This window comes from Mustela nivalis (assembly GCF_964662115.1).
Source record: "Mustela nivalis genome assembly, chromosome: 3".
NCBI lineage: Eukaryota > Metazoa > Chordata > Mammalia > Carnivora > Mustelidae > Mustela > Mustela nivalis.
The window spans coordinates 61,276,588-61,294,877 of NC_139022.1; the positions used below are offsets into that span (position 1 = coordinate 61,276,588).

The window sequence follows — 18,290 nt, forward strand, 5'->3', positions numbered from 1 at the left end:
GATGATTTAGTGACAGACTCCGCCTTTAGATCGCTCACAGCCAAGGGTTGTGGGGCAGAGCACTTGCAGACAATTTCATGGCAGTGTGGTGAATGCCTCTCATGGACGGTGATCCTCCCACCCTGGTCTTGGGAATCGTCATGGAAAACTTTCTAGAAGACGTGGCATCTGAGCTTCTTTGCAAGCCTGTAATGAAGAACTCAATGTCCTATAAATTCCTGGCCAAGTCCATAAGTCAAAATCGACCTATCTGTCCAGACCTCCCTAGTTTAATAGAAGTGTCCTAAACCATAGGAAAGGTCTAAAGCTTCGATGGCTTTTGCTGCCTGAAGCTACCCCAAAGCCTTCTTACTTGTCATTCAACTCTAAGGAGGAAATCCCCAAACCACTTTCACATACATTTTAGAACTTTTGCACCATTCTTTATTTAAAAGGAAGTATTGGAATTCTCTTTGTGTTGTAAACAAAAATAACTTTGTACATTGCTACTTTGTTGGACTACCAACACGTGGTTTGTTTTTTTTTCCCCCCATCCTCCTTGGTTTCATGTTCCTATTTCAGAAGTCTTGTCATTACTTCATCTGAATACTAACCATGTGTGAGCACTTCCAAATGCTGACCCTGAGAGCAGGCACTCCGGAGGACTCTCAAGAAATATATGTGACCCTTCCCACATTACTGTAGCAGTCACAACTGTCCAAAGAGGGAGGTCAAATCAGAGGGACCTGGGGCCTGACCTCAGGGGACCCCTACAGTGTTCATGGAGAGGAGAGGTCAGCCTCTAGAGGATACAAGAACACGAGTTTGGAGCATTCTTCAGTCAGTGCAGGCATGGTCAGTGTGGGACAGATGAGGTAGAGGCGGGAATGTGTGGAAAGCAAACTGAAGGGGTTTGGCTTTTTCCCAGGGGAGTTACTGAGTCCTTGAGGCTGCAAAATGGGAAAATAAAATGGAATCTTTGGTACTTGTCCTGTTCTTTCACATTAGTCACCAAACACTACTGATTCTGAGAATTATGCATTTTAGGTGGTAGAGTCCTAGAGATCAGAGAGACTGGCCTTCCCATTTGTCCAGTGAGGAAATAAGTCCCAAAGTTGCAGAGGCCTGGGTCTCACAATCACTAAGTAGCAGAGCCAGGGGTACTGGTCCACCCTATTCACCAGGACCTGAGCCTGAGCTTCTCTTCCTATGGCTTGTTTCCCACCAGGAGTTTTAAAGTAGGGTCTAGAACCTTTGATGGTTCCCGGGAACCTAAAGGAGAAATGGCAACCCACCCTCCAGTAAGAGTGGGCTCCAGTGCACTTCTCATAGGGCTTCATCCCTTTATATGGACCCCCAGGGTCCACACCAAACAAGAATTTGAATGGGAGCTGTGGTTGGTAACCAAAGAGACAGAGAGAATAGAAAAGAATCAGGATACATTGAGCAGGCCCAAATGAGCCACAGGAAAGCCAGGTTATAGAGAATAGAGAGCAATATTACTTTTAGGAGAATTTTTTAATGGAGTTGCTAATCATAGTCTTTCTATGGTTCCTAACTTCAGAAAAGCCTAATGGAGCATGTCCCACCCAAACTGTGGCCTGAGAGCAAGGTGGACATGGTAGTCCTCAAGAAAATCAAGGATCTATTAATAGAAGGAAAGTGGGAGGATAAATGCTGGAAAAACCAAAACAATAGATTTTGACAGCAGTTCCCTTGTCCTCACCTGGACATGTGAGTACATAAAAGACTGGGATAGTCCCATAGAATATTACCATACACCAGGTATTCTCATTGCTTCATGTATATTTAGTAATTGTTTCAATCCTCAGCCATTGCTATTATTCCCATTTACAGAGGAGGAAATTGAGGCACAGAATGCTAACTTGTCTACAGTCATTCAGCTAATTAAGTACCATAGCTGGGATCTGAATCTAAGCAGCCTGACTCCAGAACCTGTGTTATTAATTATTGCATTAAAAATATACCATTTTCCTTCTTTCCTTACATTTTTTCCCTCTGAAACAAGAATTCAAGGAAGGTCCTGAAAGTGAATGTAATCCCTAATTATACCACGGTAGCTATTATTACTTTTATTACTATTTATTAATAGTATGAAAAGTCTCTGATGCAGAATAGACATTCAAAGACTGCAAAATAAGGCAAAAATCATTTGAAGACCAGCCAAGACATTTGCATGGGCTCTAGGGCAGAAAGAAGATCTGCATGATCTTCAGGGGATTAGCAATGGGTAAGAAAGAATAGGAGCAGAGTAATGTACAAATGAAAATGTCCAGAAATCCACGGAGGCAGTGACAAAAATGGTGAGATGCCAAATCCTGTAATAATTTCCTTTCTCCTTCCCTTCTCAAGTGCTGCTTAAGTAGAGCTGAGGCCAGACGGGATGCAGCGAAAGTGGCCCTAATCAACTCCCTCTTCAATGAGCTGCCCTCTCGAAGGATCACTAAGGAATTCATTGTGGAAAGTGTGCAGGAAGCAGTCGCCTCCACCAGTGTGAGTACCCAGCAGGGTAGAGAGCTGGATGCACTGACACATCAAGGCCCTTGAATCTAGGGAAATACTAAAGTGAGCAAATTCATTGAGAACTGAGCAAGTTTAGGAAGACTGGCTGACTTGGCCACGAGTTTCAGCCTCACACTGGGCAGAGTTTACTTTAAAAAAAAAAAAAAAGAGAGAGAGAGTGAAAGAATTGTGCAGGCTTCATTTTGACCCATGAAATCATTGATCTTCAACAAAATGAACACTTGGATTGAAAATCAAGAAATTGGAGCTGGTTCTTTATGCCACATCTCAGAAATATTTTTTAGCTGCCCTGGATGACCATTAATCAAATTTTAAATCAAAGTAGATAGTTTGATCCATCCTGATTTATTTATTTGAATGTTTGCTGTTTGAAAAGTATTGATTTTTTTAGGGCCCGGGAATGCATGCAATTGAATACTGCTTTAATCTAGAGATAAACTAGCTTATTTTTTCCCCAAACTTGACTAATCATAAAAATTATCCTAAGTGCTTATTAAAAGTGCCAATTCCCCAGTCACTGTGGGGATCCTGCAACCTGTATTTTTAAGGAAAGGCTGACTGCTTAGAAATGGAAAAAGCATATGTCCAATTTTTTAGCTCTTAAATTATTATGCTTACTATTAATTCTTTCAGAGAGCTGAAAAATTTTTTTTTTTTTTCAGAGAAAATTTCTGTTAATGGCCATAATTAATGCAAAATGCTTTAAGAGCAAAATCTCTTGTCTTGGAAATTTAGATAGAATATATATTCAGCAATCCAGGAGTAGATGATTCGCACCATGGATTATTTAGAACTTCTGATACTTGATACCTACCAGTTACAAACAATGGAGGAAGCCTTGGCTTCCCACCGTGGCAGGTGTCTCCTTGTGTGTCCACCAAAGGCAGAAACTTGGCATTACTGAGGGAATTAGCCACCTCCTGGCTTTGCCACCTCCTGGCTTTGCCTTTAGCATGGACAAACCCCATCTAAGACGCGCATTCTCTGATCACCTTAATCTCATTATAAAGGTTCTGTCATTTTGGAGAAGCTGCTGAAAATGAAGGACACATTATCACTCTAGCAGTGACCCTTCTGTTTCTTTTTCCCTCATAAAAGCTCTTGTCACTCACAGAAGAGATAAGAGAATGGACAGGGGACAGAGAGTGGTTGACCTGGCAAGGAGACATCAGGGAGATCTGTTCTGGATCTGCTGTCAGGATGAAAGGAAGCTTTTATTTCCTTGACTTGTAAATTTCAAGGGCCTTTGAGGAAGAGAAGTTAGGAAAATGATGCCTGATTCATACGTGTGGAATTTACTCAGGAGCACGGAGGGGCCCTCAGTGTAAATGTAATTTATCATTTTTTCATGGAAATTTCTAAGGAAAGAGAATATATAAAGTTTGCAGGCTTCTGGATGGATTTCCTCTGGGATATTTAAAAAGCCAACATAAATATTTCAACAGCAGCATGTTAATGTTATTGCATCCAGAAGCTGTAAATTTGCTGCTATCTGATGCTGGCAGTTGTTTGTTCAGCCTCACAAAGGCATAGCCCACCTTCCCAGAAATCCGAGGCCCTGGGATCCTGCAGGACAGACCTCACTGCCACTCCAGCACTTGCGTTAGCTTTTTTTCCTGCCACTACCCCTAACCAAACTGAAGGGCAATTTCATTTCTACTCGTCACCCCCACCCACTTTGTTTCCTAAAGATTAAGGAGTCCAGATGTGAAAAAAATACATACCAAGATCCGTGTCTCTAGGTCAAACACCAGCGTATTATAAAAAGCTCCCATTAAGAATCATGGCAATAAAATATGAATGGTCCAAACAATCAGAGAATTCTTTCCCAGTCAGTTATACAATCTCGCCTGGTTACCATCAAATCAGAACAAGGTCAGCATTTCAAGATTTCACACCGACAAAGGCAGCCTTCCAGAGGGCAACCACTCTAACATTACCACCATCAACAACAAAAACTTTGTGCAAAGATACAGGAATTTCTACTTTGGGAAAATTTTTCTTTTAGCAAATATATAATCAGTTAACATTTGAATGAATGTTCAGATTGGTTACAAAAATCTTCTTTACTCTGAGTCATGGTGAGATTAAGAACTTTATCCCAAATCAGCTGGAGACCTAGTTGTAGGATGCACACCTGAAGGCTCAATATAATAGAAGTTTCACTGTAGGGCCACAGCATCAGCTCATGACCACAAAAGAAGAAGAGTGAAAAATCCATAATATTTTCTTTTTCTGGTTTCTTCCCAAGGGCACTTTGGATGATGCAGATGACCCCAGCACCAGTATTGGAGCCTACCACTACATGTTGGAGTCAAACATGGGGAAGACCATGCTGGAGTTCCAGGTACCTGACTTCCTGCTTCATGTTTATTTCGCTACTCAATCCAGAAAATCTGGAGAATGCCACTCTTATCGTTAACATCTCCTGTCCCAAAAATCTAGTCTTTTTGTTGTTGTTGTTGTTGTTTGGGTCACTTTAATTTAACCCCCTTTGACTTCAGCATGGTAGCTCTGTCTTAGCCACACCCAAAGGAGGCTAAAACAAACAAGCAAGCAAGGCAAAGTCTTTGCTTTCTTGAAGCAGAGTAAAGCACTTAGATCTACGAAACAGCTGGGGAACCCCACCATCTGACCTGCAACATTTCACCAGCTTTTCAGTACAAAGTTCCCTTTTAAGCCAGTTGAACAGTTTGAAGTGTTGGTTGTGACCATTTGGTTTTTAATTTTCCGAAGTCATAGAGGTAGTTGTCTGTACTGTACATTAAACAATGCCCCCCTCAGTTCTGGTATTTCCATTAAACAAGATCAGCCACCACCCGTTGTTAACTAGATCAAAACATTCAGCAAACTGTAATCCTGTTTCATCCACTGCTGACAAGCAGTAAAGAGCTGAGGAACAATACTACCTATTATTTGCAAATTAAATAACTGCCTGAATAACATTAGCATAAGAATAATAGTAGCCAACAGTGATTGGATGCTTACTTTCTCTGACACTGTGCTCACTGTACTAAGCATTTAACAAATGTAGTTTAACACTCATGACAAACATGAGTATTTACTATCCCCAAGTCATCGTTGTAGGAAGGAGTGCTGTATAGCTCAGTCAATTGCAGAACAAGGACCCGCAGTCTGATTTCTCAGCTCACACCCCCAACTCTTATCTTTTATGGGCTGGGCAGATGAAAATTCAGCAGTGATTGGGCATGAAATGTGTGCCCTCTAAAAAAACTAACTTTGAATGTTGAATAGCCGCATTTATATAATGCTAGTAGGACTCAATACACGGTGTTATGATGAAGAGATTGTGCCCCCAGTATTTCTGTTGCTTTAGGTTAGAGTCCCAGAAGCAATCAGAGATACAAGTTTTATGGAACAAAAAATTCATCATAGTGTAAATTACAACAGTGTTTCATCTGCGCCCTGAAACCACGAGCTTTCAAATACCTTTCAGACTGTTTCTGGACTACAGTGGCATAGTCACTTTGCAGGTAGATACGTACCTCCTGCCCATTTATTAAAAAATCGGTATTTTTTGTCATTAGTCCCCATGTTTAGCTGAAGCAAAAATACTCCCTCTTCATTTGGTCATCCAGGTTATTTTTAAGTGGCAGTGGTTTCACTGAATTTTGATGTTGATTGCCTTGGGTTTGAAGACACCAGGTATCCCTAAATCCTACCCTCTGGAATAGACAGACATTGATTCTGAGTTCAGCCGCTGAAGCGGGCTGGTCCAGTTTAGCTTGGCTCAAGTCAACTTTTCACCTCTCAATCTGTTTCCTCATTACATGCCTATTAGGGAGACTAATAGTACTAGTGTTACCTCCCAGTGCCCATGTTAGCATTAAATGGGACAATAATTTAAAGAGTCCAGAACAGTTCCTGGCATATGGTAAACACTCATTGAAGACCGACAACTGTTACCATACATACTTCTGAAGAAGGACCACTTCACTTGAAATGCCATACTACCGGATGGATTCCCTTGACAACTTGATCTAACTTAAAGGTTTCAAATGAAGACAAGGCAACTCCCTGCAAACATTTCAGGCCTCTTGTTATAGAATAAAAGGGTGGAACTATAAAGGGCCCATGCTTTTTCCCCCATAACCATCTAAGGTCGAGGAGAGTAAAAAACAAAAGGGAGGAGCATAACACAAGAGAATTTTTACAAACTGAACAGAACTGTATGTGAAACCTGCTCTACCACTTCCTGCCTGTGCACATTAATTATCTGAGACTCAGTTTTCTCATCTATAATACAAGAATCATAATGCCCATTGTGTAGGATTTTTGTGGAATTGACATAACATGTAAAACATAGCATCTAGTATAGTAATTTCCCCCAAGGAAGAACGCCATTTATCTTAATTCCTCTCCTCTCAATCCCAACAAAAGAATATTTTACATCTCTTATTATAAAATGAATGTTGCCTGCCCTGGTACGTAGTAACTTATATGTGATTTAGTAGCTCTTTTCAGAAAATTAAGAATGAGTTTTGAATGCAATCAAATTAGTCTCCCAAATATGGAGAAGGTAAGATTTTTTAAAAATTATTGAAATTTTGTCCAAGTACTATGAATGGCTGTTCTCAACCACCTTTTAGTAATTCTTAATCACCCCGCAATGGGCTGTATGTTTTCTGTGTGGTCTATGTAGTAAGTTACTTAAATATGTGAAATAATAACTTGAAGCAAACTGTGGAAATGCTTCATAAATTCTCATAAAAGAGGCTGGGAGCAGGATGGGGGACACAGGAAGAGGAAGATGTGAGGGCAGGAAAAATCCAAACTCGGTCCCCCAGTAGGGATGCTGGCAACCCACTAGGAGGGCCATGGAACACATCCCTTTTCCTTCCGCCAGTCTGAGGTTGCCTGCTGGGTCCAGCACATTCCTTGGTGGCCTGGGTTAAATACATCAGCTTGTTTCTGCACATAATGGAAATTGACCACAGACCCGGGCTGTTTGTAGCCAACACAGCACTTCAGTGCCCTGGTGGGTAATGGATGTGTGTCTGTATCTAGCTACGGAAGACTATCCTGTGTAAAAACAAGGCCGGTGTCTCCTGACTGCCTGCAGGCTTTCCAGGGAGGCTGTCAAGGAGGCAGCACTCAGAGGAAACATGATAGGCTTCTGCTTACCTTTACTTCGTGGGAGGGAAGCGGAATAGCCTCGCCATACAGAAAACTGCCTGGTATTTGGGGGGAGGGATGGCGACAGCACTAGCCACTGGGTCTTGTCAAGGTCAGATTTGAGACGGACTTTGACTGAAGCTGGTTAATATATTTATTCTGAAGCCTAATGCAGTCCAAGAACGAGTTGTTTATTTACGTCTTTGCTAAATTCTCCAGGTCGCCTTTTAAAACCTCATCCCATAAACAAATTTCCTCTTAAATCCATTCTCTTGGAGGGGGGAGATGGTGCCCACCTGTTTTTCAAGTTCTCCATTTACAGTGTTTGTTTTTCTTATTTCTGATGAATCACAGAACCAAGCGAGTCTCCCAGACAAAGTTCCAGAGAGAAGCATAGTGCATTTTCTCCCCACGAAGTAGCTCAAAAGGCAAACATTGCTCCTGATAGGAGAAACACCAGGAAGCACTGTGAGGACAGAGCCCAGCTGTTGGTGGTTTAAACAGAATGAATGACAAATAGAACTAGGAAAGCTGTAGAATGAAAGCTGCAACTTGCAGAAATCACAGAGCTTTCTTCTCCGTTTGATTTCAAATTTACCTTACTGGTCGGGACTGGCCACATCATTCTTGGGGCCCAGACAAAGTAAAAATCCAGTGCCTTTTGTAAAAAAATTACTAAGAATTTCAAGTCAGCGGAGCATGAAATCAAGCTTGGGGTCTTGTGTGACTGCCCACACAGGGCCTGTGTGACTGCCACCCCAAGCTCATGAGGCCAGCATTGTCCCTGAGACAGCTGACCAGAAGGGACCAGAGTAGGGTAAGGAGAGTTAGGCCTTCACCTCAGGCAAAAAATTTAAAGGAGTGTCAAAAACTCAGTGATCAAGACAATATTATAATGCACTATTTTAAAAACTTAAAATGAATGTGTAAAAATTCACAACAAAATATCAAAATTTTAAATAAAGACAGAATTTTTTTTTAAAGATTTTATTCCCTTAAGCGCGTGCGCGAGAGAGTAGGGTGTAGGGGCAGAGGGAGAGAGAGATGCAGGCTCCCCACTGAGCAGGGGCTTGATCCCAGGACCCCGAGATCATGACCTGAGTCGAAAGCAGATGTTTAACGGACTGAGATACCCATGTGCTCCTAAAGACAGAATTTTAAATAAAAGACCCTGAACTTTCATGATTCAGCTTTAATCTTGCTTCACTCTCCTCAAAGTAGTCCCAACCCAATTTATATGCCAGCTTCTTGTTTGTCTGTCAGCCTACCCTAATTCCTCGGGGTTCTAGATCAGCCACATAACAAATAGCACAGCCCAAAGACTTGCATGAGGAGCAGGACAGATAGCTCACCAAACAGATTTCCTTTAAAGTGATAAGGCTTTGACAGAAAAACAGTGAAAAACTATGAAAACCAGGCAACAAGGAATCCTGGTGAAACTAGGAAGTCCTTACTGAAGTCCACAGCTCTCTCCTTGCCAGTCTATTATAATGCAAGGATTTCTGATGGAATCCGTGAATCCGTGAGAGGCATACAAGGATTTCCTGGGCTCATACAGCTTCAGGAAGATCTGAGGATGGTGAATTTGGTCTTATGAGGGGGAAATAATGAGGTGAGACACGAAGAATGTGGCGATATTTCCATATATGTTACATAGTGATGGTAAGAGTAGTATCTCTACAGAGGAGGGTAAGAACTAGACTGGGACATCATGTACAAAGGCAGAAAGAAGGTGATTTTCCCTGTGGGATTTTAGGAATGAGAACAACACTGAGAAAGAGGCAGTTATGTTACAACAAAAACTCCTTGGGGATGGAATAGAAATTTAGACAAACCAGAAGGGGTGTGGGGATGACTCTCCTGCAGTCAAAAACAGTTCAAGTCTCTGTGGGGAAGTTTTTGAGAGATGTACGTTGCCAAGGGACAAGAGAATGGTTTCTGGCTCTTTCACAGCAGAATTGTGTGTCTTAAAGTCTTAGGAGCCTTGCTGGGTGGAATGATGGGAGTTTATCTGGAAGAGGGGCCATGGTTAGTATATAGATAAGAATGAGACCTTAGAAGACGTTGGAGGAAGACTATGTTACTAAGGCATATGTTGCAAATGTTACCGTGTTTCTGGGTTATACAGAGTTTAATCATTATAAACTTGGGTTGGGGGGAAGGTAGAGGACTGGAGGTGGTATTTATTATTCTAAAAAATGGACATATACAATGAAAAATTCAAATGGAGTCTTAAAACATTAAACCAAAAGAACTGTCTTATTTGGATATAGTGGCCGTTCTGTAACACCACAGAGACTGTCCCCTATAAGGACATAAAAAGTGTTCCTTTTCATATTTATGGCTACAAAGTCTTTAGTGAGAAGATTAAAGATAGAGTAGGAAAGGCAGCACAGATTTACCCTCCTCAGTCACTGGGGTTACTTTGTTAAGAAGCACAGGGTGATAAGCAGATGATGTGAGATTTGGCCATAGAACTAACCCCACTCACGATTCCAGGTTATCATTGTGAAGTGACAGAGTGCAAATCTGGATGGGGCAGGGAGAGGTGGAGGAGAGAGGGCCCGAGAGAGGCGGCTTCCCTCGGCAGTGGGCCCTGGACCCTCGGCAGATGGTGGCCTCTCTGTTTGGGGCGGGAGGAGTAATTCCCCTGGTATCTATGTCGCATTTTAATTAATGGAAACACATGGTTTTGCTTTTACTGAAGTCTCTATGAGCTCTTCGAGTGCTTAAGGTATAGTAAAATATAGACAAAGTCCCCAACTGAAAAGAAGACAAAAAACCCATTACATTATACTGGCAATTTCAACATAAGAATGGTGATATTTGCTCTTCTGAATATCTTATAGTTTTAAAATTTTTACCTAATAATTTTAAGATGTCTGAAATCTTAGAATGCCTTCGGTCTCCTCATTTTCATAATTTAAGATTTTTGGTAAGCAAGCAGAGGTAAAGACAATAAAAATCAGCTTTTTTGAATGGTCAGTAGGACAACTGTCTAAATGTTAAGTTTTCATAACTAGTGTCATAACCAAAAATTGCCTTAATTTCCTGAATTGTGTTGAGTATATGTGGTTTGTGCAGTCAATACACAATATATGTCTCTTCACCAAAAAAGAAAAAAATGCAGATAGCTTTCAATTGAAGACTGCTACTTTTAATCACATTAGGAAAATAGAGTCTTCAGAGTTTACATTGTTTAAGTTGCCCTTGATATCATGAAGGAAAAGGATGCTGACAGAATCTTAATGCTGTGCTCAACAGCGGCCATTGGGTATGGAAACTAGGGATTGGTTTTAATGTCAATTCTACTTGATTATCCATATTTTCAGGCATTTTCTTGACTGAATTTATACACATAGGAGTATTTTACAGTTTCTTTCATTTGTCCATTATATGTTATCTATATTCTTGACCAAAATTTTTAAAACTTTAAGTGGTTTTCTTTAATATATATTGTCACGTGATTCAAAACTCAAAAGGTACAAACGAATGTCAGTCAGTGGTCTCCCTTGTACTTCTGCCCCACAGGCATTCCTGTTTCTACCCCAGAAACAACTATGTTATCCAGTTCTTTTGTATCTTGCAGGAAATCTCATAGGCATTTACAAGCAAATATTCATAGGTATTTTCTACTCTTTTTTAATCAAATACTAGTACACAGTATATATGGTGTGCACCTTGCTTTTCTTTCAACACCACATCATAGAGATTCTTTATATTAGATCCTAGGGGGGGGGACGCCTGGGTGGCTCAGTTGGTTAAGCATCTGCCTTCAGCTCAAGTCATGATCCCAGGGTCTTGGGATCAAGTCCTGCACCAGGATCAGCCACTTCTCCCACTGCCTGCCACACCCTCTGCTTGTACTCTTTCTCTGACGAATAAATAAATCAATCTTAAAAAAAAAAGAAAAAGAAAAAGAACTAGGAGGGCCTTCTCATCCATTCTCTATGAATGAAAGTATTCAGTGGTATGACTTCATTGTAGGGGAGGAAAAATAATTTTTTCTCTACCCTTCTGAGTTCTTAGGTGAGACCCCTGTAATAAAATATTAATAAGAGAAAAACAGAAGTGGTGTTTTGTTTTTTTTTTTAACACATATACTGCATGTATACATGAGAGATGCTCAGGGAAAAATAGTATCTTCCTGAGGTGGCTTGGAATTTAGGATCAAATACCATCTTAATAAGGAAAGAGGAGGGGGATGTAGGCCTCTTACGAGATAGTAAATGATTCTTAAGAAAGATGAATGGCCCCTTAGAAGAATAGCTGGGAGGTATGTTAGTCTGTGTCTTCTTTTGTGATAAGAATCAATCTTCCCCAGTTGATGAAATTGCTCAGGAGGGGATTTATCATAATTGGGTTCCTTCTGGAGGATGTGTCTTTAGGCAGATAAGGGGAGTTCAGAGAAAGCCTTTCTTTCCATTTGCTGTTTTTCAAGTGCTTGCCGCTTAAAACGAATATAACAAAGCGGCGTGTTTTGGGGTGGCATGTCCTGAACTCATATTTTGGTGGCAACAAATTCTGCTACTCTTCAGTATCGTCCTTTTTAAAACTGTTCCTTTAAAAATGAGCATTTAAAGGTGCCTGGGTGGCTCAGTGGGTTGAGCTTCTGCCTTGGGCTCAGGTCATGATCTCAGGGTCCTGGGATCGAGCCCGGCATCGGGCTCTCTGCTGGGTGGGGAGCCTGCTTCCCCATCTCTCTCTGCCTGCGTCTCTGCATACTTGTGATCTCTCTCTCCCTCTCTCTCTCTCTCTGTCAAATAAATAAATAAAATCTTAAAAAAAAAAAAATGAGCATGTGAGGGGTGCCTGGATGACTCAGTCAGCTAAGCATCTGAGTCAGTTTTGGATCAGTTAATGATCTCTTGGGTGGTGAGATGGAAACCTATTTTGGGCTCTGTGCTCACCCAGCTGTCAGCTTGAAGATTCTCTCCCTCTGCCCCTCCCCCCACTCACACACACAATGAATAAATCTTTAAAAATTTTCTTTAAGATTATATTTATTTGAGAGAGAGAGCATGAGCAAGGAGGGGGGTGGACTCCCCACTGAGAAAGTAGCCTGATGTGGGGCTTGATCCCAGGACTCTGGGATCAAGACCTGAGCTGAAGGCAGATGCTTAACCAACTGAGCAACCTAGGCACTCCTAAAAAAAAATGTTTTGATGATGTCCACCTCAAATGACACCATCTAATTAGGTGTAGGAACTGAAATCAGCTGGGAAAATAGTAAATTTATTCTCTGCCCTACAATCAGAAAACTGCACCATTCTGTAAACTAAAAGCAGAGGTTCTTGCCCCTTGGCCAATGGCAGTTTTTCTCAGCCAGTGAAAACTGCCCACTCTTCCTGGAATGGCATGAAACCTATAGCAAAAGAAACAGAAGTCAGAATCTTTGCCATTGCTGAGCCCTTTGATGCTCATTTAGAGCAAATTAATGTCAGCTAAGACACAAGGTACATCAATCAGTACCTGTCAGTACATTATTCACACATTCATAATTCCAGACTCCAGAAGAGCCAGGTTGAAAAGCAAAGTCGATTATTACAACTTTTCCTTTTCTGTATCTTGTTCTCAGTGATACCCTGTGCTGAGGAGGATCACAGTGGAGGATTCGCTATTTAAATAAATCCTTAAAAAATAAAAATAAGCACTTAAAATATTTTCAATTTTCAACCTCAGGCAATTTTAAAAACAGTACAATGAAAAATTTTACCTACATATTATTCTGAGATGTGCTGATATATTTAGATAACTTCTTGGGGGTAGAATTGTTAGAGCATATGTATTGTTATTTTATTTTTTATTTTTATTTTTGGAGAGTTGGTGGGGAGAGGCAGAGGAGAAGAAAGAAGAGAGAGAATCTTAAGCAGGCCCCATGCCCAGGCTAAGGTTGATGCAGGGCTCCCATCTCACAACCATGAGATCAAGACCTGAGCTAAAATCAAGAGCCCGACGCTTAACCAACTGAACCACCCAGGGACCCCAAGCATATGTACTTTTCACGTTGAAAGATATTTGTCAACTACTTAGTCATTTTATAGTGCAAATATGGATAGAACAGAGGAAGGAAGGAAGGAAGAATGCTCCAGAGGCTTGGGGACTCTGGTGTTTGAAAGGTCTTTAAGCATTCCAATGATATTGTATATTCTGTTTCCCTGAGATAACTGGGAATCAGAGTTATGCCCTACCCAGCTTTCACACTTTCTTTTTTTAAATTTAATTTAATTTTTTCTTCAGTGATCCATAATTCATGCACCACACCCAGTGCCCCATGCACTCCGTGCCCTCCTTAATACCCACCACTGGGCTCACCCAACCCCCAACCTCTCTCCCCTCCAAAACCCTCAGTTTGTTTCTCAGAGTCCACAGTCTTTCATAGTTTGTCTCCCCCTCCCCCTGCCAACTCACTTCTCCTCTCCATCTCCCAATGTCTTCTGTGTTATTCTTTATGCTCCACAAGGAAGTGAAACCACACTTTCACATTTCTGCTTTGAGAGTAATGACAGGTGTTTGTTTTGTAGGAGCTGATGACCATTTTCCAACTATTGCACTGGAATGGAAGCTTAAAAGCCCTTCGTGAAACAAAGTGTTCCCGACAGGTGAGGTTTTCCAGTCAAGAATGGGTTTGTCATCTTCCTAGATTTCCCTTATTTGGATTTTTCTCTGTTTAAATCTGATACTTTATCTATTAAGAGCAGAGGATATATGAAAAGATATATATAACAGTCCATTTGACTCAGGGACTGGTCAAATATGCACACGAAGGAGAATGTTGCTTACACATAGGACTGATTTAGATACCCATACTAAATGCCTAATAGAGGGATCATTAAGACAGACTTGGTTTCTAAGTCAAATGCTCAATCTCTCTATGCACCTGTTCTGCCTTAGAAGAAGGCAGGTATGTACTCTCCAAGGCAGGTATGTGCTATGGTGAGTGCTGTGAATTGTGTAAGACTGATGATTCACAGACCTGTACCCTTGAAGCAAATAACATATTATATGTAAGTAAGTAAGTAAGTAAATAAATATATTATACAGTAAAAATAATTAATACATTAAAAAAAGAAAAAGAAATTTGAGAATGTACTACTTCTGAACCGCCTCACTAAAGAGTACTAAAGTTGATTGTAGCAGGAAGATTTTTCTCACCCCCACCAAAAGTCCCCAGAAGACAACAAAAATGATTATAAAGTTGGGCAAGCTGGCATTCAGTCACCTCAATTTTTTGGTCTGGAAGTTTCTTCTTTATTTTTCAAAAACAAGGTGTCACTATTTCTTCATTACCTATGAGAGGCACCCTTCCCCCCTTTTTTAATGGCAAAGGCAAATCCCCTCCTATGTCATTGACAGTTTTCACCTTCTATCCTGCAAGATTCATCTTTCCTTTTTGCACCAGTGGAGTTTGAAAGATAGCCATTTATTTTTGAGAATTTGCTAACAGGAATTTGTATGAGGATTAAAGCCTCTACCAGTCAGCTATATGTGGGTGGATATAAGTTTTCCATGCACTGCAGCCCCAGGAGTTTTTTAGTTGTTCTTTGGTTAGAAAGTCTGGCTTTCAAAATGTCAAAGATGGAAAAGAAATGAGTAGTTGACAATGGCTAGGGCTATTTTTTTCTTTTCCTTTGATTTTATAAAAGGTCTTTGAAATTCGCTGGGTTGGCTATAAACACTTTTCCATGGTTGTTTTTAATTTGTTAAGGTCATAAATAAATACCATATGCTCTTGAAAATAAAAGTAAGCAATGCATCCACTCTAGGAGATCTTCTTAAAGTATATCCATTAAACCTATACATGATGTTACAATGTATTGGCAGATTTCTCACATGAGAATTGACAAGTAGTGATTCATTTCAACTAATATACAGAACAGACAATGTACATTATTATGATCATCATTATTGATAATGCCTACATTCCACAGTACATTCTTAAAAGTTCTTTCTGTAGTTTCTGTGAACCATTTGGACTGCCATCTATCTTCCTTACGCTAACAAAACAGCAGTTAGGAAATTAACCCTCCTTGGTTTCTAAGCCTTGTCCTGACTCAAAGCCTCCTGCTCTCTGCAATGGGTGTGACTAAACCGAATTCTGCCCTAACCCTTCCATATAATTGTTCTGCCTCTCTACATTGCTGACAGAGATAATGTTGGGTAAAAGAGTTCAAGGAATCAGTGAAGTAGTAATATTCATGCATAAAGGAATGCATTTTCAAAGGAAGACATTTTCTAGCAAGGTCAGAGTTCTGTTTGTGGACATTATTGAGTCATTCTTGGTGGTAGTGTTCTGACACAACCTGCAGTGACTCTGTTTTACCTGATCAGCTTAGCTCTTCATTTGCTTAAGAAGTGTATCTTGAGATTTGACCTCCATTTGTGAACATCAAAGAGGTTTGGTTGTTGGCAAAACTCCTATGGATGTGGATGTAGGGGGTGGCAGAGACAAAGGAAATGAGGTGTTGGAAAGCCATGAGCACAGGTGCCTTTATTGCTCTTCACTGACACTCTGGACTTTGTCTCTTGGCTCCCAGGAAGTCATCTCCTACTATTCCCAGTATTCCCTAGATGAAAAGATGCGCAGTCACATGGCCCTGGACTGGATCATGAAGGAGAAGGAGTCGCCAGGAATCCTCTCTCAAGAGCTACGGATGGCCCTGAGGGAGTTGGAGGAAGCCAGGAAAGCAGGACAAGAACTGCGGTTTTACAAAGAAAAGAAAGAAATCCTTAGTTTAGCCCTGACTCAGATCTACAGTGATCTTGACACCTCCTCACCCAGTGATGATCAGCTGAGCCTAACGGCCCTTTGTGGTTACCACTAGCAAGGCCAAGTCCCGGCTGCCCCGAGGTTGGCAGAGGCCAGACTAACATTAGGAAGCTCAGTGAAGGAGGTCTATCCCAGGCTTTAGCAGCTACAGCCACTACCTGGAGGCTGTACTAATTCCTCCCATCCATTCCATTCACAGAATTTGAGAGTAGTAGGACCCTTACAGGACCCAATATCCCACTTGATGCAATTTTCCCATTATGCTTTCAAGAGTTCCGCCTCTTACTGAAAGGATGGAGGAAAGATTGTTGGAAAAATATTTTCCCGGCTTCAGCCTAAAGCCCTGTTAACATGTGCCTTGCTAGATTCTATGTGTTGTTGTAAACAATGGGCCAGTGTAGCATCCCCCAAAAGAACATCAGCCAGCATTGGGGAAAAAGGAGCATGATAGCAATTTTTAAAAATACTTGGGATTAAATAAACAATATATAAAAAAATATACCAGTTGGAGTTTCTTCCTAAGCTTTAGAAGCTAAGAGATACTTATACTCTAGGTGTAATCCAAAATTACAGTGGGGATTTTATCTGGACATCCCACTACCAAAGATCTTAAAGTGGTAAAAGTATGAAAATACTTGATAAATTTAATTTGGCTTAAAATGCCAGTAATAATCATTTTTAAAAATCTACACTCTTCCATATGGGGATGACATCTAAAGTAGTACTTTGTATTCCTCAAGAAGAATTAATATCTAACGTTTACAAGTCCTGGAGCTAGTCATGTTTATTTTTAATTTGCAGGTAGATTACTTGAATTGATTTGTTTTTCTTTTGGCCACCATAGTCATATGTCTATAATGGAGAAAATTACTGGCATTTTAAAGGTTAAAGCTTTTTAAAAAATCATTAGCTTTTAACAGTGCTTGCGTTTGATTAGTTTCTCATGCATTAGAGAGGAGTCTTTAGCTGTCTTTTTGTTGTTCAAGAACATGAGCCATGAGTTGCTCAAATGGAGTGTCATTTTTAGGTTTTAATTAGACATCTCTCTTTGAAAATGGCTTGGGTCAATTAATTGATTAGAAAACCAAAAGCAAATACAGACCAATTTTTGGATAGTTTCTGGTCACTCAAATTTAAGAATGGCAGCGGCAAAATTTAAACATTTGTAGGAATTTCCATATTTATAACATGAAAACTATTATCTTACATTTAGTTCCAAATTTCAAAATAAAGAACACAGTTTTTTCAATATTAAACATGTTTCTTTTTCTTCATCTTTAAGCAAATGCAAACTAACTCTCCTGAAGGCTAAAACCACTGTATTAAAATTTACAGAAACATGATAGTTCAACTTCGTATCTAAATACGTGCAGATGTAATTGTCCCTCCTTAAGTCCCCATGAAAACTATGTATACTGATCATGTATTTTATAATAATAATAATAAATGATAATAAATTGATAATCAAGATAATAAATCTTGAGAATAAAAAATTAATTTCATATATCCTATTTCTCATACCAGGGGAGAATTTAGCTTCATGTCTGCCCTACTCTAATGTGGGAAGGTAATACTATATAATATTAAATAAATTTAATTTTAAAATATTATTTTAACAAATGTTACATTCCTCCCCATAATGAGGCTAAATGTCACCTAGAATATAACTGCATTCCCTTATAATTCCAAAAAGGAATTAGGATTAATATTTATAAGTTGAATATTTGTAAGTTGTAAATTTTAAAATTAAGCAAACTTTCTATTTAAAGGAATTTTTTCATAAAGTAATTACTCTTTAACATTTCAAAAAGCCATAATTTCCCATGTCGGGTGTATGCAAAGCTAGGTACAACTTTGCTAG

The 18,290-nt window shown here is 40.1% G+C and overlaps 1 protein-coding gene across 2 annotated transcripts in view; it reads left to right on the forward strand.

Annotated features, from left to right (window-relative positions):
• LIX1 (limb and CNS expressed 1) overlaps positions 1-17,855 on the forward strand; it is a 58,924-nt gene extending 41,069 nt beyond the window's left edge. For both annotated transcript variants that reach the window (XM_082723939.1, XM_082723938.1), the window contains exons 3-6: positions 2,353-2,493; positions 4,775-4,870; positions 14,184-14,261; positions 16,197-17,855. In XM_082723939.1, coding sequence (XP_082580065.1) covers positions 2,353-2,493; positions 4,775-4,870; positions 14,184-14,261; positions 16,197-16,484 — 603 coding nt within the window. In that variant the 3' untranslated portion in view covers positions 16,485-17,855. The remainder of the gene's footprint in view (positions 1-2,352; positions 2,494-4,774; positions 4,871-14,183; positions 14,262-16,196) is intronic.
• The last annotated feature ends 435 nt before the right edge of the window (positions 17,856-18,290 follow it).